We start from the raw sequence: 24734 nt of genomic DNA, 5'->3' as shown, positions 1-24734 counted from the left end.
TGATCATCTGCAGGCAGATTAAAGTCTTGCTAGTTTTTTTTTACTAGGAAGATTTGTTTTATTCCATTTCTCACATTGGCAATTTAATTTTATGCTTGTTTTATGTATTGTTTTACATAATTTTAAAACAGTTATTTCTCCACTAGATGCCTGACTGCCATCTAGTGGACAAAAAGTAGAATTTAATTATTAAATCTGCAGGAACAGAAGTTTATTTAACACCTTAGATCCATCATCTAAAGTCAGAGTCAGAGGTGAACAGAATAAAAGTACTTCAACATATTTTTACTCAATTAAGAGTAAAAAGTATTTGGTAAAAGTCAACTCAAGTATTGAGTAACTGATCAAATTATCAATCATTTAATATTTAAAAATTATATAATCAGATGTACCAAAATATAAAGTTACATGTAAATGTTAGTACTTTAAGGACAAAAATGACAATAGTTCATATAACTAACAAAAAAAATAACAAAATCAGGCAAAAGAAAATTTTTACAAATCAGTTTCTTTCAATAAAAAAAGTTTTGAAACTTTAATAAAAGCTGCAGGTGTTTCTGTGTCTGGTGAGTTTTTGATTAAAACATGTTTTTTCATTCAGTGGGTAGAAAATCCAGAAATTTAGTAGAAATACTTCGTAATAAAATTACTCAAGTAAAAAGCACAGTGTAGAAAAAATACATTTTTTCATAAAAGTTACTCAGGTAAATGTAAATAGTTCCTACAAAACTGGTGGGAATGTTTAAAAATATTACAGCATAGTAGACGGTGGAGCCTTTTAATGATAGAACCAGTTTGTGTTAATTCAGGTGTTTTTATTTGAGTTGGAACAAACAGTTAAAACTTTCTGAAGGACTTCAACATTATGAAGCACAAAACTGAAACGACACGCGGCTTCCCTCCTCCAACCATCACACATTTATCAAAACTACAGCAAAATACAGATTATAAACATTTACATCTTCACCTCAAAATAATACCAGCTTCTGAACAAACATGGCTTTGACCTCAGAGTGGATTCGCTCTGTTTCAGTTTTCTATCATAGATTTAGAGATTAATCTCTGTTATTGTCCCGGCTGCGGAGGCGTGCCGTCGCTGTCGTCCTCCCAGGACGAAGACGTGAAACCTGCCGGGGCGGAGATGGAGTGAGGGGCGGTGGTGTGGCCCAGGCCCTGGTACCGCCCCACTGAAGACGGGGAGGAGGGCATGGAGGTCGCCGCGGCGACGACAGGATCCTGGGAGGTGGAGTTCAGCAGGCCGGTGTGCTCGGTGTGCTCGGGTCGAGCCGCTGCGCCAAAGTACATCTTGTTGGGACGACCCAGGAAAGTACGACCTGAAGGCAGTGAAACATTATCATCATTAATTTCATTGGTAGATAATTTCACTTATAGATTTGTTTCTGTTTCTGAAATGAAGAAACGCCGATAACATGGAGAGTATCAAAAGGGACTTTTAGGTTCTGGAAAAGATAAAAAGCTGTGCTATGTAGTGATGTTATATTTTATGTGAAAAATAAATGGAGACAAATGAAATCTGCTAACGATGCTCACCAACATGGCGGACCTGCTCCGTTACATCAGCTCTGATGTCTGAGAAATCCCACATGGCCAAAAAGCTGTCGAAGCACGAACCCTCCTCTGCTTCCTGCAGGACAACAGAAAGAAACAGATGGATGGATGGACGGATGGATGGATGGATGGATGGATGGATGGATGGATGGATGGATGGATGGATGGATGGATGGATGGATGGATGGATGGATGGATGGATGGATGGATGGATGGATGGATGGATGGTTACCTGGACGTAGGGTTTGTAGGTGAAGGTGTAGTGGTGAGCGATAGCAGCAAGGAACATTTCTATGCAGATGATAAAATCCTGTGAAATCAATCAGACAATAAATCAATAAATTAGTTTTAGAGATTAAAAAATTGTAGCTTTGTGAAAAAAATCACAATTTTGATAAAAAGTTTTTGCGATAGGATGCAGTGATTTTTTTTTTGTTGAAATTAAATTAGTGAATTTCACAAAACTGCAACGGAAAAACTTTTTTTTTCTCATCACACCAGTCATGTGATCAACAACCAGATGTTACTACTGGCGGAAACAACAAAGAAGACGACAGGAAGTGGTTGGAGAATGATGGCGCTGAATGTTTTTTAATAACTTCCAGCATGAATAAACTTATTCATGTGTGATTTTAATTGCATTTCTTATTTAATGGAAACATCACAATTGTGAAATTGTTGAGGTTTTTTGACATTAGCTGAATATCAACAACATTTTGTGCACATTTGTAATGGAAACCCAGCAAGTCTTAAAAAAAAGTCTTAAAATATGTCCTGACCTGCAGTCCAGTGGCTACGGCCTCCACGCTGTCCCAGTCCCAGGTGTGTTTGTCAGAAATCACTCCCACTTTCACCAGGAACGCTATAAAAACCGCCTGCCTGCAGGGAAACCAGCAGCTCTCACCGTTTGATCTAAAACAGAACGAGACACTAATGGAGTCCGGCCTCCAGTCTTACCAGAACGAGACAAACACCACCAGTTTGACGCAGAGGAACTTCCCCACAGGCCTGATGGGAGTCAGCTCGTCTCTGAGGGCTTTGTACAGCAGAACCAGGCAGTACATGGCGAACTGGACCCACAGAGACATGAACCAGAGAGGAGAACAACTGGACCAACGTTTACGGATCATGTTTTCATTTTTATCTGTCTGTGTTGTGTTGATGTTTGTTTACCAGCTGGGAAATGTTGTTGACTATAACCAGGTAGGACCAGGCGTTTCTGAAGCTGAAGTTGGCTTCATCATAAACGCCACAGAGCTGGCAGATGCTGCAGAAACAAAAAGATCCACTCAGCATCAAAAACACTCTGACGAGCTGAAAACTGCAGCTAAAAATATCATAACTGGAATGAAAATGAGAAGTACAGCAACTAAAGCTTCAAATAACTTTAAAAGTGACCTGCTATGCTTCTTTGAACAGATCAGAATAGAGTTATGGCCTATTCAAAACATGTTCATTACATTTTTTCCACAAAATCATTCTTAGATAATTGAGGTTTAGTCTAGTCAGTTCTGCCTATTTTAGCTGTTTTAGGGTCTCTGTCACTTTAAATCTAAATAAGCTCAACTTAAACTCAACGTCTTCAGTCGCACGTGAAAATAACTGCAAACAGACATACAACCGTACATCTTTGAAAAGCAGAAGTGGAGCCTCCTGCACAACCAACAAGAATGCAGAGAGTGGTTTCCTGATGGTGAGTCAACAACAAAACGGTTGTCTTTCCCAGCAGCCATTATACACCGTATAGAGCGGTAAAACCAGCTGACCAAACATGCTGGAGCTCAGTTTGGGGTTGCTAGGTAACAGGACTGGACTCGGCTGGGGTTGCAGTCTGACTTAACATTCTGGAGGTTTTTGAAACGGCTCATTTTCCAGACACCGAAAAACGTTAACTTACTGCCAAAATGTGACCAGGTGTTTTTTTTAAAGCAGTTGAGACAAAAATGGACGAATCAAAACGTTAAAAATGTTTAATTTTGTAAAACAGATCTCCTTTAAAGAACCTTTAGAAAAACCAGAGAACTGCTGATTGAATGATTTATAATGTGCAGGAAGGAAAATACTTTTAAGAAATAAGGAGACTTACAGCGCTATCACCGTGGTAACGGGTCGGACCACAGTGTACTGCAGGACTCCCAGTTTGCACCGGAACAGCAGCACCCTGTCAGAGAAAGAAATCAAACATAAAACCCTTCGTCTCCACCGGCTCACCATGCGGCGCGGCGCGGCTTACTCTCCCATGGGCCACGGCGGGCAGCAGCAGAGCGGCGGCAGGTGCGGCTGCTGCTGCTGCACCTCCAGCATCAGCACCAGGCTCGGGTACTGGTTGCTCAGGAAGTTGAGCAGGAACACCAGGAAGTTGTAGATGACGAAGGCCTCGTAGCATTCCCTGCACGTGTCCACGTAGATGGCCAGGCTGGGGTAGCGCAGGGCCAGCCACTGGGCGCAGCGAGGAAGAGGAGAGAGGAAGGTCTGAATCACGTGAGGAATGGAGCTACAACACTGCCACACTGTAAAACATTTGAGCTGCATTCAGTTGTGTTTACTGTTTTCTACTCTTTAAGTCGAATAGGTTTTAGATTTTGAACCTAAATGTGAGAGTTTGTTAAAGATAAACCAATTTATTAATTTTGCCAAACCTCCAATGATTTAATAAACTAGAGTTTTTATGTTAACACTTAAAAAACTGAAAGAAGAAAAAGACGGGAGTGGGAACTATTTCCCAGAATGCTTAGCAGCATGTTTTAGTGCGTTACATTGATCTGCTGTATTTTTATGTCCTGTTCTCACTAAATGTTGTTGAGCTGAATTCATTGTGATTAATAAAAATTATTCTCAGATCAGAAATTTTGTTCATGTGATTTGAAACAATAATTTAAATTATTCTAAATTAAAATATGTAGTTATTTTAACTTGATATTATGAGTAAAATAATAGAGAAATGTGGGTGAGGTTGGGTGAGGACAGTTTCTTCTTGTATATTGTGGAATAATTATTTGGTTTAAATTGCAGCTTTAAGTTAAAACTCACTATTGAACATTAATGAAGTTAATAAAAACAATGTTCAGACAACTTGTCTTTTGTTGTTAAATCAACTTCATGAACTTTAATTTCTGAGTTTAAACTAAAACTATTTTCTTGTCGACTTAAGTTGCATTTTCATGGCAGCAGGTGGAAGTTCAAGTTAAATCACCTTTAAATGTTTTACAGTGTCTCATTATGGTCTCATTATTGACTCACGCTGTCCAGACTGTAGATGGGCACCATCCACAGGATCCTGCAAGACCAAACAACCCAGAAGATTTAAGTGTTTCTGTCAGCTCTGAATTTTCATGCACTTTATTTTTCTTTCTGTGGAAAATCTGAAAGTTTCAGAAACTTCCTGCATGTCGTTATTATCTGCGTTTTCTTCCCTAAAACTGTCCATTTTTGATTATTCCTCTTTTGGATCAAAGTGCATGAAAATAATTTACCAACACAAATTACAACATGTAGTTAAAATTACATATACATTTCATCCTGATTGGTGTCGTTTGTCAGATTAAAAGTGTCTTTTAAAAAATGAACAACTATTAAGCATGTAATCAATATTTTTATGGGTCTGATGTAATATTCTAATTTTAAATTTCATGTTTTCATGAACTGTAAGCAGAAACTCATCAGAACTAAGAGATAAAATGTGATATATTCACACTTTTATTCAAACCACAACTAGATAAATATGGCTGCTCCTCTCTAACATGCAGTCACTACTGAAATTTGAATCATTGCCAAAGTTTTTCTGCTTTTATTCATCACTAAAAAGTTTAGCTGGTTGTAACTTGATGGATGAACCTAAAGAATAAATCAGATTTCTGAAGGGGCCTGCCCCCCATGAGCCCACCCCTGAATCCGCCCATGCTTCCAACGTTGCTGCTTTCTGTAGCAGAAAATATATGTTGTTTTCATTCATCTGTAAACAACTGAGTCATCAAAAGCTTATTTGAAATAAAAGGTTGATTTAATTTTTGCAGGGGTCAGTGTCCCCCATCAGCCCACCCCTGAATCCGCCCATGCTCCCCTCTTATTGTCTTATTTTTCCTCCACTGCAGCAAAACATCTAAAAATTGTCAGATTTTTAAGGTTTAGAAAGTTTTTCTGATTCAGTGCAGTTCGCTAAGAATGTTGGAGTTAAACTTTTTGAATCGTGTTGATCGTGTTCATTTTCCACCTGATGATGGGTTTCTGCAGCTCCGGCTGGGTGTAGTGCACCATGTGCTGCAGGATCCCCCACAGGGAAACGGGGATTGTGAGGAACACGAACACTCCGGCTATGAACCAGGCTTTGCTGTGAGTCCCGACCTGCGCAGACAGAGCAGAACCTCTTTGGGTCAAGACGTTTGGACCGGATGAGGCTCAGACCGGAGTCCAGGTGAGTCAGCAGGAGGTCACCTTGTCCTTCAGGAGCTCCCAGACGCACAGCGGCACCACGGCCACCAGCAGGAGGGCGTACAGAACCAGAACCAGCGGACGGATCCACCTCCTCCACTCTGCACAGGTGCACGGCATGACGGCTGCTTTTCCCTGAGCGAGGACTTACAGGCTCATCCTAAACCTTAAAGACAAAAACAGACCTTTAGAGCTGGACTCTGTAATTTAACTTAATTATAAATTATTATTATTATTATTATAATGTACGAGATTATTGTTGTAATTATGCACACCTAAACTTACAAAAATAGATACAACAACAACGGTCAGATATATTTATTTAAGGTTGTTTCTGTTTACTTTTGAACTTGTTTTGTTTTCTGCAATTAAAAATGGCATAATTCGAATTAAATTGAGTCAAAACAAGATCTAAAGTTAAAAGAAAATATTTTCATAAAGCCTGGAGGTTAGGCTACAAGAGTCTGGCTAAATTACAACAGAGAAATAAGGGATGGATTCACATTTCAGTAAAAGAGTCCAGCAGCAGAACTAAAATAAAGTCAAGTTTTTCTTGTTATTAAAATATTCCAGGATGAGTCCAAATCCCCACATTTCTGGAATTTACATAAATGACACAAAATCTGCATATAGGTTAATAAATTACCACTCAAATAAAGTGCAAGTAAAAGTCTGTAGCCACTTAACACAAGTCAAGTTTTATGTTATTTAAACATTAGAGTATGAATATAAAACCATAAATTTGTGGGACGTTCATGTTAAAATCATCTGCATCCAGCAGATTAATGAATCACCACTCAAATTATGTTTGAATAAGTTTTTAATATTAAGCTAAATATCCCAGAATAGAAGGTTTAGTTTCTGAACTGAATGAAATTTATCCAATGTTGAGTTTTTGTTTTGTTTTGTTTTTTTTTTTCATATTCAGCCACAACCAAACAGTTTTTTGCAGCTTTTTAAATCTCAATCTTCATTCAGTCGGATGAAACTGTTAGGAAATATTAGAAAAAATAAAACTGCATTGAGACTTTTGGGTCGCAGCGTCTCTAAAAATGGTTGTTTTTCTCTGGCGCCACGTTGGATCTATTGGACCATCAGTCATAAACCAACGGTACCGTTTCTAACGTTTCCCATTTCTGACGTCATATTTCAGCCATTAGCATTAAAAACGTGTTTGGTTTTGACTAAAATGAAAACATTGATCATTTTAAACAGGTCAAAGCTTGGAGATGTTGGTGCAGCTGAAGGTGTTTACTTGCAGTGACGCTCGGCCTGTTTCCACCCTCAGTCCTGTCTCTGTTTCTAGGCAACGCACCCCCCCTCCATCCGAAACCGCTAAACCGCTAAACCGCCGCTCGGCAGTCCGTCAATCAGCCCCGCTCTGATCAGTGATCGATTAATCCACAAAACGGGCCGTCGGGTCCGCAGGCGCCGCTCAGCAGCTGTGCCCCGCCGATCCGCTCCTGTCTGCCGCCTTTACGGCCCGACGTCACCGGAGGAAGCAGCGGCAGCTCCGGTCTGCCCGTCGGTCACATGGTGGGTGGAGGACGGGAACAGGCTGCGCTGTTAGCGGGCTAATCAGGTTAAAGGAGCCGGAGACCCGTTCAGGGACCTCCAGAGGAAAAATAAACCTGGAAAATATTAAATATTTTTGAAGAGTCTCAACCAAGTGTAAAAGTCACTACGTGTAAAAAAGCCCAGAAAGATGAGAACATGTTTAAATTATTAAATAAAAACTATAATCTATTGACTGATAGAGCAGGAAATTAATCAGTGGCAAATAAAGCAAATATTTATTATGTACTTTATGGATTATATAACTTTATTGATAAACACAACATCTAATAAAAACAACAACAAACAAACAAAAATAAAAACAAACACATTAAAATGGCTTCTTAAAGCATCACAACGTCTCACTTTATACATCATTATGTTTATAATGAAAAGATTAAATAAAATGGGTGTAATACAAACTTCAGCCCCCAGAGGCCGCTAAAGGACAGGTTACGCTTCTTTTCCTTGGATCTTCACAAACTTATTGGAGTTTTAAATGTTTTAAAAACAACAAGATAAATAAGCAGATCGAGTAAAAAATATTTTTTTATTTATATCCCTGCTTTAATTCTTTTTCAGAGCCACATTGTTGCTGTAAAGAGAGAAACTGTTGTTGTTTTGGGACCAAATGCAAAGCAGATTTAATCTCTCAGGTTCCCATGACTTCAGCCACAGTCTCATGCAGTGGATGTAGAAACCTTTACGTCCATCCTGTCCGTGTTAATGAGGTCAACTCTGCAGAAATCATTTTCACTTCCTCTGCAGGAACGACGCCTTGATTAGTGGTTCAGATCTAAGGGAAGCTGGCTGGTTCTGACTGGCAAAAACAAACAAGAACCGTATCTGTCGGCACAGTTCTTCAATCGGGTCAAATTAATTTTACATCAATGTTATATTGCGGCAACATAACCTCACTCTGAATATTTTTGATGCAACTTATTTTACTAATTAATTATCCTTAAAATTAATCAGTTAATCAGATTTCATGTCACATTTTACTAATTTTTCATTTAACTATTTAGGCTGATTCCATACAAAATTCGAAATGCATAAAAAATGCAAATAAATTATTCAATTCCTTTGTTAAATAAACATTTTATTGCTTAAAATGCAACAACATGGCAATCCACTAGTGAACGCTTGATTATTTGTAACAAATGATGCATCTGCAGCTAAAAATGCCAACATGAACATGTGAAAAGTTCGGATCTGTTGGATTAACAAATTAGTAATTGGATAACAAGAGTTTTTTACAGAAGCTAAAAATGTGCAACTTGAGAAGTTCTGGGTATTATAGGAAAAAAAGGTTTTTCACGCAAGATGTATCTATTCTTTATACAATTTTGGCTTAATTGCTGCTCTGAATGTGTTTTTCTTTCTTTCAATGGCCTTTTTTGAGCCTATTATCAAGTTAACAAATAATCAATTACAAAATTAGTTGACAATTATTTCAATAATCGATTAATCGTGATTAATTCGATTAATTGTTTCAGCCCTAAATACTGAACTCAGAGTCCAGTGAAATAATGTCTTCAACAAAAGCAAAAATCTGTTATTTTAAAATACATTTAGATTAAATTCATATTTTTATCATTTTACTGTTTAAATTATTCAAACTTCCTGTTTCCTGAAAACGTCACTACTGGCTCATGCACGTCATCTGAATAAAACAAAACGTCATCCTCCTACAACTTCCTGGCGTCTTCTTCGTCTGTTGCGTCAGCAGCAACGTCCGACTGTTTATTACGTGATTCCTGTGACCCGAAAAAAGTATTTCGACCCGGCCTGCAGTTTCTACTCACAAACACTAGATGGCACTCCTCTCCTTGTTCACCGGAATCTAGATAAAAACGTCACGTCGACGTAGAAAGCCGAGCGTAGCTCTGCTTTGTTTGCTAACGACTCTTCCGGCTAAAAGCTAAAGCTAATTCAAAAAAATTTAATTAATAATAGAGTTATATGGATACATTTACAAAGAAAACGAGACTCGGCAACCATTAGAAGGAACGTGAACAAAATAATCCATGTTTTTAACCCATCGGTGAGTAAAACATTTTACAGTTTGTGACGTCAGGAGGTGAGATTTATCTCGGCTGTTTAAATGAAGCTCAGTGATAAATAAGTAATATATGCTGTAGAGTAAAAATGGAGGTTGTATATACGCTCTGCTTGAAGTTGCAGTCTTGTTTTGAAAATAACATCTTCCTGTTTACAGAGGCCATGGTCAGAAAAGACCTACAAATAAAATGAAACGTTTTTAATCCATCATGTTACCAGGAAGCATAAATATCCAGTTCAAGTGCTGGATCAGTGGCTCCAGTGAACTTTTACTGTTAAGACTGCTGGACATTTTAGCCTTTTTACGCTTTTTACTTTTTGTTTTACGGTACAGTTTTTAGGGTATTTTTTCTTATTTTATGGTAAAATATTTGCTTATCTTTTAAATACACATATCAAATGTAGTTTTTAGTATTCCTGGTTTAACTAGATGGCGTTGTTGAACATTAGTTTTATCCACAACCTTTTGCTTACACCTTTTTCAGAAGCAGTAATGTCCTCTATTTGATTTAAATATTATTGTGAATTGCACTTTTAGGTTCTCAAACAAGGTGGATGAGGTTAAAAGTATCTAAACTCAGTTTTTCATCTCCTTTCTGGGAAAAACTGCTCAAATAGTATCTAAAATATCGACTCTTTTCCCAAAACTGGAAGAGCTCAAATAAGATCCATCATAACTTTTATGGGTCATATGTGAAAACATTTCTGTGGAGGTGAGTCCCTCAGTGGTCGCTGTTTTTTAAATGCTGACTGGTCCCACGTTGGAGAGTCTGCAGGGTGCTGGAGTACGGCCGAGAGTAACGGCAGCAAAACAGCATCTTCTACAGGGAGACGGAGAAAGACAGACAGGTAGGGTCTGTTCAAAATGTTCAGTCTCAGCTGGAGGAAAAACGCTTTGAGTCACACAGAATTTTCTCATAGTCTTCAAATTGCTTTTCTGATTGTAAGCAAAATAATAGCAGAATAAGGGATGACTCAAGACTTTTGCACAACACCGTAGCAATAGAAGACACCTCTGAGTTCATGCCAAGTGCTTAACAAGTCAAAATTATGTTTTTCTTTCCATTAAAACATTTAAATATGAGGTCAGATCAAATGTTTCTGAAATATAAGTGACAATATCATCTGTATATAACTTGATAAAAGTTACTGGAAACATAATTAGAGTAAAATTCGATTGATTTTATTAAACAGATTTGGTTTCTGTCCCAGTTTGTCTGGATAATGTTTTCTGTCCTTCACCCAGCCACTGGGAAGATGTTTCTGAATCTGTTTCGCACCATTTAATTCAGGCAGTCTAAACACATGCTGTACTCTAACATCAGGAACATTAAATAATTAAAGCACATGGATCAATACTGGTTATATTGATCTGTATAATTCAGTCTTCTCTCCTCTTTCTGATTTTTCTTTTTGGCCAATTAACAGAGAAGAAAATCAGGTAGAAAGAAGCAACAGTGAAGGACGGAACCAAGACTATTAACTTTTTCTTATTATTAAATGTCGCTGGTGTTTAAATCCGTACTGTGTCTTTAAAATTATGTTTCTGATGGCCCAAAGAGACTGACAGCAGATTTACAACCAGTTTCTGGTCTCTTTCATATTAATGTTGAACTCTCCGTTTTAAAACTCCCCCGTCGTAACAATCTTTATTTCACTATTTGTGACGCCAGCTACTCTGAGACAACTTAATTCCCAGTAAACAGGCTCGACCTTTCTTGACCTGATGGATTTCTAATCTCCAAGGCCGAGGCAAGATAACCTGGATGACATTTTAGTTCTGGACCAGAGCCACAAAAGGCAAATCCAACCGAGTCAGCTGCTTACGCAGACAGGAGGAGAATGTCCCAGCTGGAAATACTTTCCATCAGAAAGAAGATAAAGCTGCCAGCGGTCACTGTGACACCAAAAAATACATTTAAATCCAATCCTGTTGCCAGAATAAAACTACAACTCCATTTAAACTGTAGTTTATGGGACTTAGATTCAACAGAACATTTTCTTTATACTATCAACATAGTCTATTTAGTCAATAGGGACACAGAAAAGGCTCAACTAGCATCTTCTGCAATTCTAAAATCTAGATTTTAGAAGAACCTTTGAAAATTGTCACCTTACATACAATTAGATAATAACTTAAGAGACAGAGAGAAGCCTAACAGAAGGATTAAAAATCTAAAGTTAAACTTTTTAAAATTTAACCTCGTTTATGATGATGGAGAAAAACTTTTCCAGATATATTTCATAAAATCAATTGGGTAAAATGACTTTCTGAGTGTGTTTCAGCAGCGTCACTGTCTCGTTTTGAAAACATTTGGGAGAATATGAAAGAAAAAATACAACAATACATGGTTGTAGCAGCTGAAGTTGGAGAAAAAAAGGCAAAACATTTGAAAATCAAAATGATCTTCCTGTTTTGAAACGTTCCTTTTCTGATTAGTTCAACAAAATACGAAAAACAAATCATTTTAAAAAATCCTTGTTCCTAATTTTATAAGTTTTTTTTTTTTTTATCTGATCGTTTTTATTTTTTTTCTTGTGTTGCTTCCTTCTCAATCTGAAGTCTTCACCAGCAGATTTTGAATAATATTTCAGCTGGTTTGCGTTTGGGTCTGCTTTCTGATTTCTCAGTCCCAGTTAGCATTAGCATTAGCCACAGAACCGATTGGGTTGTCTTTGTTTCCTTATGTATGAGCTGCAAAGTGTAAAATTCAAACACAAAAGATTTAGCAGTTTTTTGATATTTACTTTACTTTTCTCACATTTTGCGCACTTTCATCACATTTAAAATGGAAATGTCTAAGAAAACAAACTGTCATATATTACCATGTTAGCAACCAAAAAGCTAATCGGTTATGTTAGTAACACTAATTGTACAGTTGTAAACATGGCAATATAATGTTTGAAAAATGGCAACATTTGCTACGTTTTCAGCTGGTGTGGTTTGCTTTCACACTGCACTGTATCGATCAAATCAAACCCTTTGAGAAACCTAGTCACCCTCCTCAACCGTGGTGGCGCTGCACCGGGAGCCACTGAAGGAAACTACAGAAAACCTCTGAAGAAGAAACTGAGCATTTCACAAAATGTAAGCAAAAATGGAGTGATGTGAGATTTTAGCAGTTGTAGGATTTCTCTTTTGTCTTTGGTAAATAGCCACATGCATTTTCTCCCACTAACACTAGACTCTCACATGTTTGTTTTGGTTGTATTTACCCAGAATGCCCTGCTCTGTAGTCCACTTCCTGCTTTTGGAGCTGTCTCCGGTCTGCTTGGCGTTCGCATTCAAACCGCACCAGAGTTCACGTCAACCAAACTGAGGTCTAGGCTTTTAGGCAGACCAGAGTTCACATTTTTGGTCCACATTAGAGTTTGATTGTGCATTCACACCTCCTCAAATGAACCGGACTTTCTAGGCCAACAAGAAAGATGAGTCATTAAAGTTCTGTATTGACTACAGAAAACCGAACTCCTGCACTACCATGACATATTCCCTCTGCCACAAATTGAGGAAGCATTAGAGGCCTTGGGGCCAGCTAAATACTTCTCCAGGCTGGATGCAGCGACAGGTTACTGGTGGACGTGGCAGCGCATGATAAACACAAAACTCCATTCAGAGCGCCCATCGGGCTATTTGAGGCCAACAGAATGCCATTCGGGCTTCAGAATACCCCGTTCATTCCTCCCAGATCTGAATTTCACTCACCTGCTCAGTTACCTTGATGACCTCATAATATTTTCTAAAACATTTGAGGAGAATCTGGAACACATCCAGCTGGTCTTTGATGTGCCAGTTGATGAGGAAGGAGGTGCAGTATCTGGACCACATGGTGTCTGCAGAGGGAATCAAGAAACAGATCCAGGATGTCCCTTATTTTTTATTTTTTATTTTATCCACCTTCATCATTTAACAGAACACTGAGGCTGTGTAAGTCAAATGCACGTTGTTGGGGCAATTTAGCAGTTTTGGCGAAACAACAAACAGAAAACATTGGCTGTCATGTTTAAAGGGCACACTTCCAGTGATTCTTCATTGCTACAGCTCATCACAGTGCTGCAAGCAGAGTGTCTTGTTTATTAGTAATTAAGAAATTCAAATGATTTAAAAAACCTATTACATTAAATATAATGTAAATGTACATTTACATTATATTTAATCCAGAGTGGCTGCTTTGCATGATTCCACTGAAACATGAAAACAGAATGGAGCGGGTCTCCTCTCTGCTGCATGACGAGGAGTCAAATCGACTGCCTGCCAGTTGTTTCTGAGCCATGTGCGCAGTTGGGATTTCAGAGTCAAACATATTATTGCCTACATTTCTTGTGACAAATTCCTTTATTCCCCACAATCCTATTGGATACTAGAATGTCTGATGAGCTAGTTGGAGGCTCTTTTGCTCCATCAGGGCAGCCTCCACACACCTGTCAGTGCGATACTGAGTGGCAATCACAATGTGTGTCCTCGCAACCTTATCAAATTCGTGTCACATAATCGGTGTTCACGATCTGAACAGTTTCCTGCCAACACTGTGTGACACCGAGTACACACATGTGGTCATAAAGGTGTATCCTTGTGCGGATGACTGCGTCAAGTCCATCTTGAGTGGACCTCTGCCCAGTGGAGTATGCCAACACTGAGGCCTTTAGGCTTTTAGAGAACTCTACAGTTGATAACAGAGATTCTACTGGTCAAATATGTGCCAGGAAATCAAATCTTGGTGTGAGCAGTTTGAAGACGAAGGACGACTCCCACAAGAAGTGTCGGAGCTCCTCTTGTCAGCATCCACAGCAGTTGCCCCATGGAACTTGTATCTACAGACTTTCTCTCCCTGGAGAAGTTGAAGGGGGGCATTGAAAATATACTTGATGTTACTGATCATTTTCTCATTGTGCTCAAGCCTACCCCATCAAAGTGGGCTCTGTGGCCGAGGTTGTGTGGAAGAATTTATCAGGTGGTAAATGTCCTGTACTTTTATAGCGCTTTATGAAGTCCAGAGAACCCCAAAGTGCTTCATACTACATTCGGTCATTCACCCATTCACACACACATTCACACGCTGATGGTGGCACGGCTGCCATGCGCCACCGCCACCGGGCCCTCTGACCACCACCAGCAGACAAGGTGGGTGAAGAACAGCAACCCACTGAGTGCAGGACTAACTTCTACCACCATCATCATCGTTCCTTCTGTTTTCCAGGAAATCTCCATGCCGATCAAGACACAACACAAGTCCTGCTGCTGTTTCAGCCTCATTGTGATGAAATAAGCTAAAAAAACATTTTGGCTGGTGTAGCTAACTTTTGGACAAACCTTTAGCGGTTAATATTGGATGTGTGACCATCCCATGATTAAGATGACTGAACCAAAAATACTTGGTTCCTTGGTTTTCCTTTTATGCATCACTTGTACATTTAATATTTAGTACGTTATGTTGACAACTTGACAGCTAAAACCAATTTTTAGCCATCATTGGCCAGCAGTTTTTTGCTGGAGGATGGGATCTTGCACGTGCATCACATCACGCTGAAGCGTGTCTATACATGACAGTAAACTAACAACAAGATGTTATAAACCATCCGTTTCCATGGCCACAGACCGTTTTACCTAATTCAAAAGGAGTTTCCAGAGACATAACACTGGACACGAGTTGAAGGTTTCAAAATCAAATATTTTTCTCCACCGCAATGAAATTCTTGGGTGGAACAAATGTGCCTGTCGTCCTGGCACAGAAGTCATATACCACTTCTGAAGTGATATATGACAGTTACTTAGATGAAAGTGTGTTAGATGTGAGAAAAGTAAGCTAACTATCAAAAAACTGCCTGCTGAATCTTTTGCATTCAAATTTTGCTCTTGCAGCACATTTATGAAGCAACATAAGGTGGAGCTGAAGGGGAATATTTGTCCTAAGATTCCCAGAATATAAAAAGAACAGGACAGTAAACATGTCACTCCTGCGTGAAGTACTCCTCTTAACCAGAAAGCTTCTACTGACTTCCCACAAACACTTTATCAGAGGTCGCGACCTTCCTGTGTTTAGTCATCTCCCGACCCCCAGTTTTAGATCGGTCTCTCATGACCCCGTGACCTCACTGTGACGTCGCACTGGCCCAGGACGAAGCACAGAGTCTCTTGCTACGTAACAAACCAGGAAGCCATAAAACAAGACATCCTTACCATGAAATAGTGCCTGTACTTCCTAGAGACGATGAAGAGGATGATGGGGTTGATGCAGGAGTTGACGGTCGCCAAGTTGATGCTGAAGTAGTCGAGCACCAGCAGTATGCTGCAACCGACAGGAGGCGAGGCGTTCAGAACAAAACCACAAATTTAAAAATGACTCAGCCTTCAGTTTAAGTTTTGGCACTCACTTCAGTAATTCACAGCGGCCAGGGTCGTTGGGGTCGTAGATCGTCAACTTCAGCAGCCGACTGAAGTGAAGAGGAAACCAGCAGAGGGCAAAGATCACCACCAGGCAGAACACAGACTTGGCCACTTCGCGGCGCTGCAGAGAGGACATTTATTCAAACCTTAGTGTGTTTGAAGAGATTATTTACTTAAGTTCAGATTTTTGATTTCTGCATGTACAACAGCAGTCGTCCAAACTTTCTACAATCATGGAGTCTCGGTTCATCCTTAGGGACAATTTACCGATTCTTGAAGGAGCCGCGTTCACCTGTTCAAAGAATTATATTAAATATAGACAAGATGGGAATGTCCGAGCATCATCCCGCCCAGAAAGGGGACGTGTTCTATGTAGGTCTGTCACAATAACACATTTTGCTGGACAATAAATTGTCCCAGCAGTTATTGCAATAAAATATTGTTGACTGAAACCATTTTCAACTAATCTAATGGTAAAAGTAATAATGCAAGAACACATTCTAAAAGATCAGTAAACTTTATAGACTAATAAAAATGTAACACTCAAACTGGAGAACATTTTAAATATTTAAAATAAACAAAACAACAGAAATAACAAATAAAATTAATTATGAAGACTGTAAACAAAATTGTCCTTCAAGAAGAAGGGCTAGTTGAGACCAAAGCACCAGACTGAAGACTTTTGTCCTACAGTTTTGGTAGAAAGAGAGCAGAAAAATAGAATAGCAATAAATCACAGAAATGAAGTTTGACTAAAATGCAGCTTCATTAAGTATTTACCGTTCCTTTAAACCACGGATGCCCAAAGATTTTGCCCCAGGAGCCAAAACTGGCAAATTTTAAATACTGGCAGGTCACAAATTCATTGAATTAAATGCAAAAATTAATTTTATTTAATTTAATTTGTTTTGTTTTAACTGCTCAACATTAATAGTTTTTTATGAAATGTGTGTGACATTCAAGATGCAAAACATAAAAAAGGCTTAGAACTGTTGCCTCATTAGAAAAAAACAATTTCCAAATTTTTTTGATCACAAATTGTTTTATATTTTGTAGGCCAGTTTTTTAATCATTCTTGACTTGTGGTCAAGGGCCAAAGAAAACCATTTCCAGGGTCACAAACGGCCCCCAGGCCATGCTTTGGACACCCCTGCTGTAATCATATTCTGCGTACCTGTTTCAGTTGTTCGCCCAGTGACCGCTTTAGGTCTCCCTTCTTGTGCCGGAGCAACTCGTGACTCATGAGGCCGTAGAAAATCGCCGAGCAGGTCAGAGGGATGCAGAAGTAGAAGCCAAATATCCACCAATCCTTGAAGTTGATGTAGAACTGAAAATAGAAAAGTTAAAGGTGACATATTATGCTTCCTTGAACAGGTCAGGATAGATCTACGGGCTACAAAACATGTCCATCATATTCTTTGCACAGATAATGGGATTTTAGTCTGCTCAGTTCTGCCTGTATTGTAGTTTCTTTGAGAATGAGCTGTTCTGTCACTTTAAATCCAAATAAGTTGCTGCTGGCCGATCCCTTTGTCGTTCAGACAAATCAGCTTGACTCGAAAAGTAGAAGCCATGAATAAACTGACAAAAACAACTTGGGAAAACAATTTCAGTCGTTCTGTTCAATACTGCCGTCCCTCACTTCCGATGTCCATCATGACGCCTCGAATGATCGAGTGACACAGTTGCAAAGGGTCAATAACTAAACGACTGGGTGTTTTTGGAAGCAGTTGGAACCCAAATGGAAGTAGGAAAAACATGAAAAATGTGAAGTTTGAGGCGTGCTGTGGTGGCGCAGGGTGTTAGCACGCCCCACGTTTGGAGGCCTTAGTCCTCGACGCGGACGTCGCGGGTTCGACTCCCGGTCCTGACGACCTTTACCGCATGTCTTCCCCCCTCTCCTCACCCTCCTTCCTGTCTGCCCACTGTAGAAAAAATACGAGCCACTAGCGCCGCAAAAACTCTTCGGAGAAAAAAAAAAGTGAAGTTTGCATGATGGACCCACGTCAGCAAAATCTCTATTTCTGACATAAGCGTACGTTGTAAACCTACAATTTACTTGAATTACTGTGTCTTCTTCTAAGTCTCATTGATAACTCATCGCTTTGCTAACTGCATTACAGAAATGTATTCATGCTGATTCCCTGATCCTCCCGGACGTTTGCTGACTTCCCACAATGACTCTTTTCCTGCCTAGTTTCTCTGATTAGATTTCACTCAGGAGATAAGCACCAGCCATTCCTCTCTCTTCCTTTTGTCTTCTTTGGTGTAGAAATAAATGAACGACTGCATGGATTTCACTCAGGAAACAAAACAAACATTTGAGATGAAACATACTTCAGAATAAAGGCGACGTTAAAAGGCTTACTGAAGGAGCAACAAGACCGGAAGAGAGGAAAAAGAAAACTGATTGGATAATGGGAGCAGAAAAACGGCAAAGTGGTTAAGAGAAAAGTCTGTAGAATGTGCTAATTATTTTATCCTAATCATTAGAATAAGTGATAGCATAATCGATTAGTTAGTTGCAGCTTTATTATAGTTATAAAATAGACATAGTTATAGGAAAATACATGAACAAATTAATAATTCAGTATTATTAACTGTATAGTAAGTAAACAAGATGAAAGCGTTTTCATTTTCTTGGACAGAAGGGAAGGAAAATAGATAGATAGATAGATAGATAGATAGATAGATAGATAGATAGATAGATAGATAGATAGATAGATAGATAGATAGATAGATAGATAGATAGATAGATAGATAGATAGATTAGATGTGACTTTCAGTCATTTACAGTTTGTTATATTAGAAAACAGCAGCATTGTTATAACAGTTGGATAAATTAATTTAGAGCAGGAATATAAATCTCACTTTGTGCTACAGGTTGAGGAGTTTTCAGCTGAAAACTGAAGCTCAGCAGCGAATAAACATTTAATAACTCTTAATGCAAATAAACATGATAACAGACTGATGTATACTTAACCCTTTTATCCTGATAGTCAACAAGAAGGTTAATTTCACTGATTAAAAGGTTATTTTAACTGTTGCATCAGTTTTGGTTTTAGTAGCAGCTTGAAAAGTGGTCTGCCTACTGGCTGACTGTAAATCAGCTGACCTGGGTTCAGATTTAAGTGGCGGCCTGCAGCATGTTTGTAAACAGGAAATGCAACTAAACTAAACTATAAGAGGCAAAGAGGTGGTGGAAGTGGAGCAGACGGTTGGAGGCCGATCGTCAAGCTGTGGAGTTGGACGCCGCTGGTGGTAAAAGTAGTTTCATTTACTCTCCATTGGCCAAAACTTAGACGAAACGGCACAACTATGGCCACTGGTTCCTCTATAAGGAGATATGCTGTTCAAAGCTTCTCTGAAACGGTGGGACCCACAGAGAATTTTCATAGGACCAGACCAGTAAGAATTACTAGAGTAAAAAAAAAACAATTTGACAGAATTGGAATTGGGTCGCTTCAGGCTGCAGTGTGAACGCAGCCTATATGACCTGAACATGATTCTCTAAGGGGGCCATGGCCCTCTCTTGCCTCTCTTTAGGGGCACCACTGCTTTGTTTACAGTTGTAGCTTTACAAAAGCAGCAACCATGCCCACATTAACTCCTCAGGTGTCTGTTAACAGACACAGCTATACCCTGACACATAAACACACACAGTCAGCTCCAGCCTGTAAACACACACAAGACTCACTTTCAAGAAGGAGTTCTCGGGTCTCACTAGGCAGGTAGTAATGGTCATGTTGCTGTTGATAGAGAAGCGGTGCAGGTTGAAGCCGATGGCCTCCGGCACGGCCAGTAAGGCAGACAGTATCCAGATCACGGCAATCTGCACCACCGTTTCCTTGGGAATGCCGTTGCACTGAATCCGAGACCAGGACACCACCGCACGATACCTGCACACAAAATGTAACCAGTTTTAGGTTCACCAACAGCTTTCAGACTTTCAGCTTTATTAACATAAACAATGTTGTATGTTTTGGTCCTTCATTACACCTCGTTAAATCTTTCACATCTTGTCAAGTTAAGACCACAAGCTTTATTTGGGCCTTTATTCAAAAACATCACATCTTACCAAATATATTTGGTCTAGTTTCTACTGCAAACATCTCAGTACACTTGAAATAAGACAAAACTAACTTAAAAATAATTTTACAGACATAAAGAGCTTGTTTTAAGTCAATAATTCCTTAATATTCCTTTTTCAAATACTATTTGCAATGGCAAATTTTTTTCACTTACAATGCATTTATCTCTGATTTCTTCAAAACAACTAAGAATATTATGACTTTATTTTCGTAACATTATGACTTTATTCTTGTAATATTATGACTTCATTCTCCTACTTATTTTTTATTTTCTTGGCCCGAACACTCGGCCGTATAAGTTGCCGTGGACATTGTGTGTTTGTGCGTTACCTGTCCACACTGAGAGCAATCAGGTTGAGGACGGTGATGCCGACTGAAGTCTTCTGTATGAAGGGTAACAACTTACAGAGGAATTGACCAAGCGGTTGGTCGGCGAATGGGAACTTCATTGCCAGGAGCTGCACACAAGAAAACACCAACAAAGCTTCAGCAGACTGACAAAGTGCCACAAAGTCTTTGTGATTTGTGTGGGTGGGGTGTGTCAGGAAAAAAACACCTTTGGACAGGTTGTTAAAATTTTGACAGCTTTTCACTACATTTGGTGAGTTTTTAGAAAGGGTTCATAGAAACATTATTTTAAAATAATTGTGTGTGGCTGAAAAGCACAAGGTTTTAATAAAATGCTGTGTTATTGAATTTATTCATTTATTTTGAAATGTCTAGAATCTGTTGTGCGCGACATCATCAATGATTACTCATTGTTTAATCAAGTGTCACTATGTAAGTAGTATTCCTAAACATAAATCCCTGAGTAAAATCGTGACTTAAAAGGTGTCACACAATCTGGTTCTGGTCGGAATAATGGGACATAATGAAGGACGACCAAAACTGTTGAGAACTGTCACATTGTAAATCTGGTGCCATTAACATGAGTGTCATTGGAGGTTGAGATGAGTTGTTTTTATACCTGATAGTCCAGCAGACTCGGTTTGTTTGGAGACCAAACTTGTAACATTTGCTAAATTTTCAGTTGGTGCGGTTCGCTTTCACACTGTACTGTCAAACAATCCAAACTAACTGAAACCCTGTTCCTCTCCTCACCTGTGGGGGCGCTGCACCAACAACTACTGAAGGAAACGACTCAAAAACCGCAGAAGAAGAGAGTGAGCGCAACTTTCTTTTTCATAAAATGTAAATAAAAATGGTGTAGAGTTAGATCTCTTTTGTCTTTGGTAAATAACCACTTCTGGAGCAGTCTGCGGTTCGCTTGGCGTTCACATTTGCACCAGAGTTCACTTCAACCAAACCGAGACCGAGGTTTTTCGACACACCGGAGTTTGCTTTTTTGGCCATCTCCCCAGACAAACCGGACTTTCCAGGTAAACAAACTGGAGTTCGATTAAAGCGGATTAAACAGGCCTGGTGTGAATGCACCTTCAGATCTGGCAATCCTATATGGCCCAAAATGAAGATGGGTTTGACACCCCTGAATTAAGCTACAGGTGAAAATACATGAGGAGCTGTACCTTGTAGACATTGATTGGGCCGTCTATGACGATGTATAGTATGTCTCCCACGGCGAGGCTGGCTATCAGGGCGTTGGGTCCGTTCCTCATACTTTTATTTTGGCAGATAATCCTCAACAAGGTGACGTTGCCGATGATCCCCACAGCAAAGATCAGGAAGGAGAACGCCGTGTTGATGTACTTGAAGATGGCTCTTACCGACATTTCCTGGGTACACTTAGGGCGGACTGGCTTATGGTTAGGGTTTTGAGACGAGTTGTTGAAACTTACAAGTTTTCTAACATGTTTGGCCCTCAGTTTGTTCTCAGCTTTCAGGTTTTCTGCTTCGGAGTCCAACAAGACGGACGGTTTATTGACGGTCTCTTGCAACATGTGTGTCTCTGCGTTTGTAGGACGATTGGTGCTGGAGAGTTCAGACAACGTCACCTCTGACTGGAGAGGCTGAGGCGTGAAGCTGCGTAGGCCGCCAGCATGGGAGACAAACAAGAAACACCAGACAAGCAGCAGCGAGAGGAACATGGACTTCCTGGGTTTCACTGTGAAACCTTTTGCTGAGTCAACACCCTGAACTCCAGAAACCATCCTGAACTCTGCTGTGAAATCCTTGAACTGACTGGAGAAAGTACTTACAGTAGTTGCTTGGTGTCCTCAAAACCAAACTAGGATCTGTTTATAGCAGAACCTTTTAATGAAAACACAAATATCTCTAACTGATTCAGCATAAACTAGGAGTTATCAGATTGATTTGTTGTTTGGAGATAATCTGGGGGGGGGGGGGAAAAGAGAAAAACAAATTAGTTTGTGCAGACACTATTAAACACAACTTCAAGACCTTGCTTGTTTTTTTAATGACAGAATAGTAACAGGAATACCTTCCAGATGTATAATAAAACTTTAAATCTGAACCATTACAAACTTCAAAGCTCAGAACAACCCCAAAATCTGTGGCGAAAGCAAATTTTAATGGATTTTTGTTAACGCCTAAAGGCAGAAAACAATCAGTGGGGAAAAAAAGTACGAATAAAAAGTCTATAAAATTTACCACCACACACCATTCTGTTACCATTTATGGTTCCTACTGGGAACCTAAAATGTCATCAAACAGATTAATTAAATGTAGTTGGGGGATCTTCAATGACCACTTCATCAGGCAAAGTCTGCAGTCTAATTCAGATATTCTTCATATATCAATAATCAATATTGATATGAAGATATGAAGAATATCTGAATTAATATGAGTTCCAACAACATTTAGTTTCCCTTTGGGATCAATAAAGTGTTTTTTAATTTGAAGAAAGTTAAGAAGGTGAGGCATAATTAAAATCACCAGATATTGCCACAAACGCATTTTGGTGGGGCGCCTGTATCCTAGCAACAACAGAACTGATGACATCACAGGCTGAAGTTTGAATGTAAACAGTTGCTAATATAACGCTGGTGGTGAACTCTCTGTAAACAAAATGGACTTCAACTGGACTGCAGAGACAACATTTTTCAACATTTATTTTCCTGTTCAGAAACAAATTTTCCCCTTTTCAATAAATTACTATAATCTTTTCTGATCGTATCATTTCAGCTTTTGCAATGTTAAGCAGCTACTCATTGTTGTAAACCATCCTTTTGCTATTTTTACTCATCATCACTAAAGAGCATATATATATATTGTATATATATATATATTTATACATGTATACAAAAAGCATTGGCAAAAAAATAAGTTATTTTTCCATGCAGAAAAGCCTGAATAAAAGTTTTTAAAAAACTCAGTGAATAACTCTGAAGAATTTGAATTAAGATGACATGGGTCATAACATTTAATTTCCCTTTGGGACCAATAAAGCATTTTTGGATATGAATTTCAAATGTGCTGCTAGAGCTTTTTGGATTAAACACAAGAAGCACTTCCTGGCTTCAAAATAAAATGAAGACAAACGATGCCACAATAATCATTTACTTTTAAGTTTAACTAAAATGTAGTTAATTTATCGTCCTTATGTTGTTTAAATTTGACCACAGCAAACTAGCTAAAAGTTTTAGTTAGATTTATAATCTTTCAAAACCACAATAGGCTGAAAAACTATAACATTTGGTCTGTGAAGAAGTCATGAACATGACAAAATAATCTGGATTTAACACTAAACAATCTTAGATTACGCTGCTGTAAAGAGTTTATTTCTGTAATAAAACATTTTTTAGCTAAAAAAAAACAACACAAACATTTCTCTCTAAATGTTTTTCTGAATGATCAGAAAGAAAGTTATTGAAGAAAAAAAAACTCAAATCTCACCTGTTTCTATTTGTCTGCTCTTTATTTTTATTTTTTTTTTCCAAATATATTCCATGTAAGGTTGAGGGACAAAGCAGCACAAAAAGGACAAGTGTGCCGTTCAGGGTCGAGACAAAACTGGTCCAGACGGTTGGGTTCTGGTTCTACTCACCCTTATTCGCGGCTCTCTCCTCCTCCTGTCCCTCCTCCTGTCATCCTCATTAGCTGCTTTTCTGCTTCCCTTCTTTGTCGCCTGCCTCTGGTGCCGCCCTTTCACCTCTCCGTCATTTTCTCCGGCTTTCTAATCCTCCGTTCCACTCGGTAACGACTATAACTTGCCTTTTGTTTTCACGTCGCCATGGCAACTCAGAGTTGAGTCGAAAATTTGCGACTTTTGGAAATTCTCCGAGTTTCGAAAGTCTTTTATTTTATTTTTTAACATTTATTAAACTTGTAAATATCCAAGTTTTATCTAGATTAATCTGACATTTTTAAAGTTTTTATTTTTGGCAGAGATTTACTCCTTTTTGTTCTTTGGCCCCAATCCGCCATCTTGCAGTAAACCAGTGCTACGCACTTTATGCGACGCATAGAGGCGCCATGTTAGAAGAGGCGCCAAAACGATACCGGAAATCTCCGAAATTGTCTAGAAAAAAATCAATAAAATCTCTGAGTCCTAAATGTAAAAAAATAAATAAATAAAATCAGAAATTTTGACATTAATATCATAAATTGTGTAGGGAAATTATTTAAACATCAAAACATTTCTGAGTGTTTTTCTCACATGTTTAACTTTTGAAGCTCTGAAATCTCCTTAATCTTTCAAAGAAATTTCTGAGAATCTCACATTTTTG

The 24734-nt window shown here is 38.9% G+C and overlaps 2 protein-coding genes across 4 annotated transcripts; both read right to left on the bottom strand.

Moving 5' to 3' along the window:
- Positions 1–794: 794 nt before the first annotated feature.
- Positions 795–7551, bottom strand: LOC102224970 (transmembrane protein 184C-like). Its single transcript, XM_005811423.2, has 12 exons — positions 7253–7551; positions 6001–6163; positions 5780–5910; positions 4810–4846; positions 3803–4008; positions 3656–3730; positions 2743–2836; positions 2527–2639; positions 2349–2448; positions 1802–1879; positions 1552–1645; positions 795–1334 (listed from the first exon to the last, which is right to left on the bottom strand). The coding sequence occupies exons 2-12, from the start codon at positions 6115–6117 to the stop codon at positions 1066–1068; spliced, it is 1314 nt and encodes a 437-aa protein (XP_005811480.1). The 5' UTR covers positions 6118–6163; positions 7253–7551; the 3' UTR covers positions 795–1065.
- Positions 7552–7789: 238 nt separating this feature from the next.
- Positions 7790–24087, bottom strand: LOC102227461 (endothelin receptor type B-like). 3 transcript variants are annotated; one of them, XM_023346981.1, is made up of 9 exons: positions 24053–24087; positions 21615–22377; positions 20419–20546; positions 19695–19896; positions 17172–17324; positions 15985–16118; positions 15791–15899; positions 13319–13446; positions 10347–10433 (listed from the first exon to the last, which is right to left on the bottom strand). In XM_023346981.1, exons 2-8 carry the CDS (start codon positions 22194–22196, stop codon positions 13327–13329), a joined length of 1428 nt encoding a protein of 475 aa, XP_023202749.1. In that variant the 5' UTR covers positions 22197–22377; positions 24053–24087; the 3' UTR covers positions 10347–10433; positions 13319–13326. The 3 variants fall into 3 exon arrangements, with proteins under 3 accessions (XP_023202750.1, XP_023202749.1, XP_023202748.1); XM_023346980.1 differs by having other exon boundaries at positions 23902–24079; XM_023346982.1 differs by lacking the exon at positions 13319–13446 and having other exon boundaries at positions 7790–10433; positions 23902–24079.
- Positions 24088–24734: the final 647 nt, after the last annotated feature.

The sequence above is a fragment of the Xiphophorus maculatus genome, chromosome 14, assembly GCF_002775205.1.
Source record: "Xiphophorus maculatus strain JP 163 A chromosome 14, X_maculatus-5.0-male, whole genome shotgun sequence".
Classification (NCBI taxonomy): Eukaryota; Metazoa; Chordata; class Actinopteri; order Cyprinodontiformes; family Poeciliidae; genus Xiphophorus; species Xiphophorus maculatus.
Note: the sequence above shows the minus strand (reverse complement) of the source record. Positions and strands in the feature narration are given on the sequence as shown.

Bases quoted from the DNA above. Each gene is read 5' to 3' on its own strand.
- LOC102224970 (XM_005811423.2), bottom strand. From the start codon at position 6,117: ATGCCGTGCACCTGTGCAGAGTGGAGGAGGTGGATCCGTCCGCTGGTT. The intron at 4,847-5,779 runs GTGGAAAATGAA...TTGGTCTTGCAG, and splicing joins CTGCAGAAACCCATCATCAG to GATCCTGTGGATGGTGCCCA. The intron at 4,009-4,809 runs GTGAGTCAATAA...CGCTGCGCCCAG, and splicing joins CCATCTACAGTCTGGACAGC to TGGCTGGCCCTGCGCTACCC.
- LOC102227461 (XM_023346981.1), bottom strand. From the start codon at position 22,196: ATGGTTTCTGGAGTTCAGGGTGTTGACTCAGCAAAAGGTTTCACAGTG. The intron at 19,897-20,418 runs GTAACGCACAAA...TTTTGTGTGCAG, and splicing joins ATTGCTCTCAGTGTGGACAG to GTATCGTGCGGTGGTGTCCT. The intron at 15,900-15,984 runs GTGAGTGCCAAA...TGTCGGTTGCAG, and splicing joins GGCCGCTGTGAATTACTGAA to CATACTGCTGGTGCTCGACT.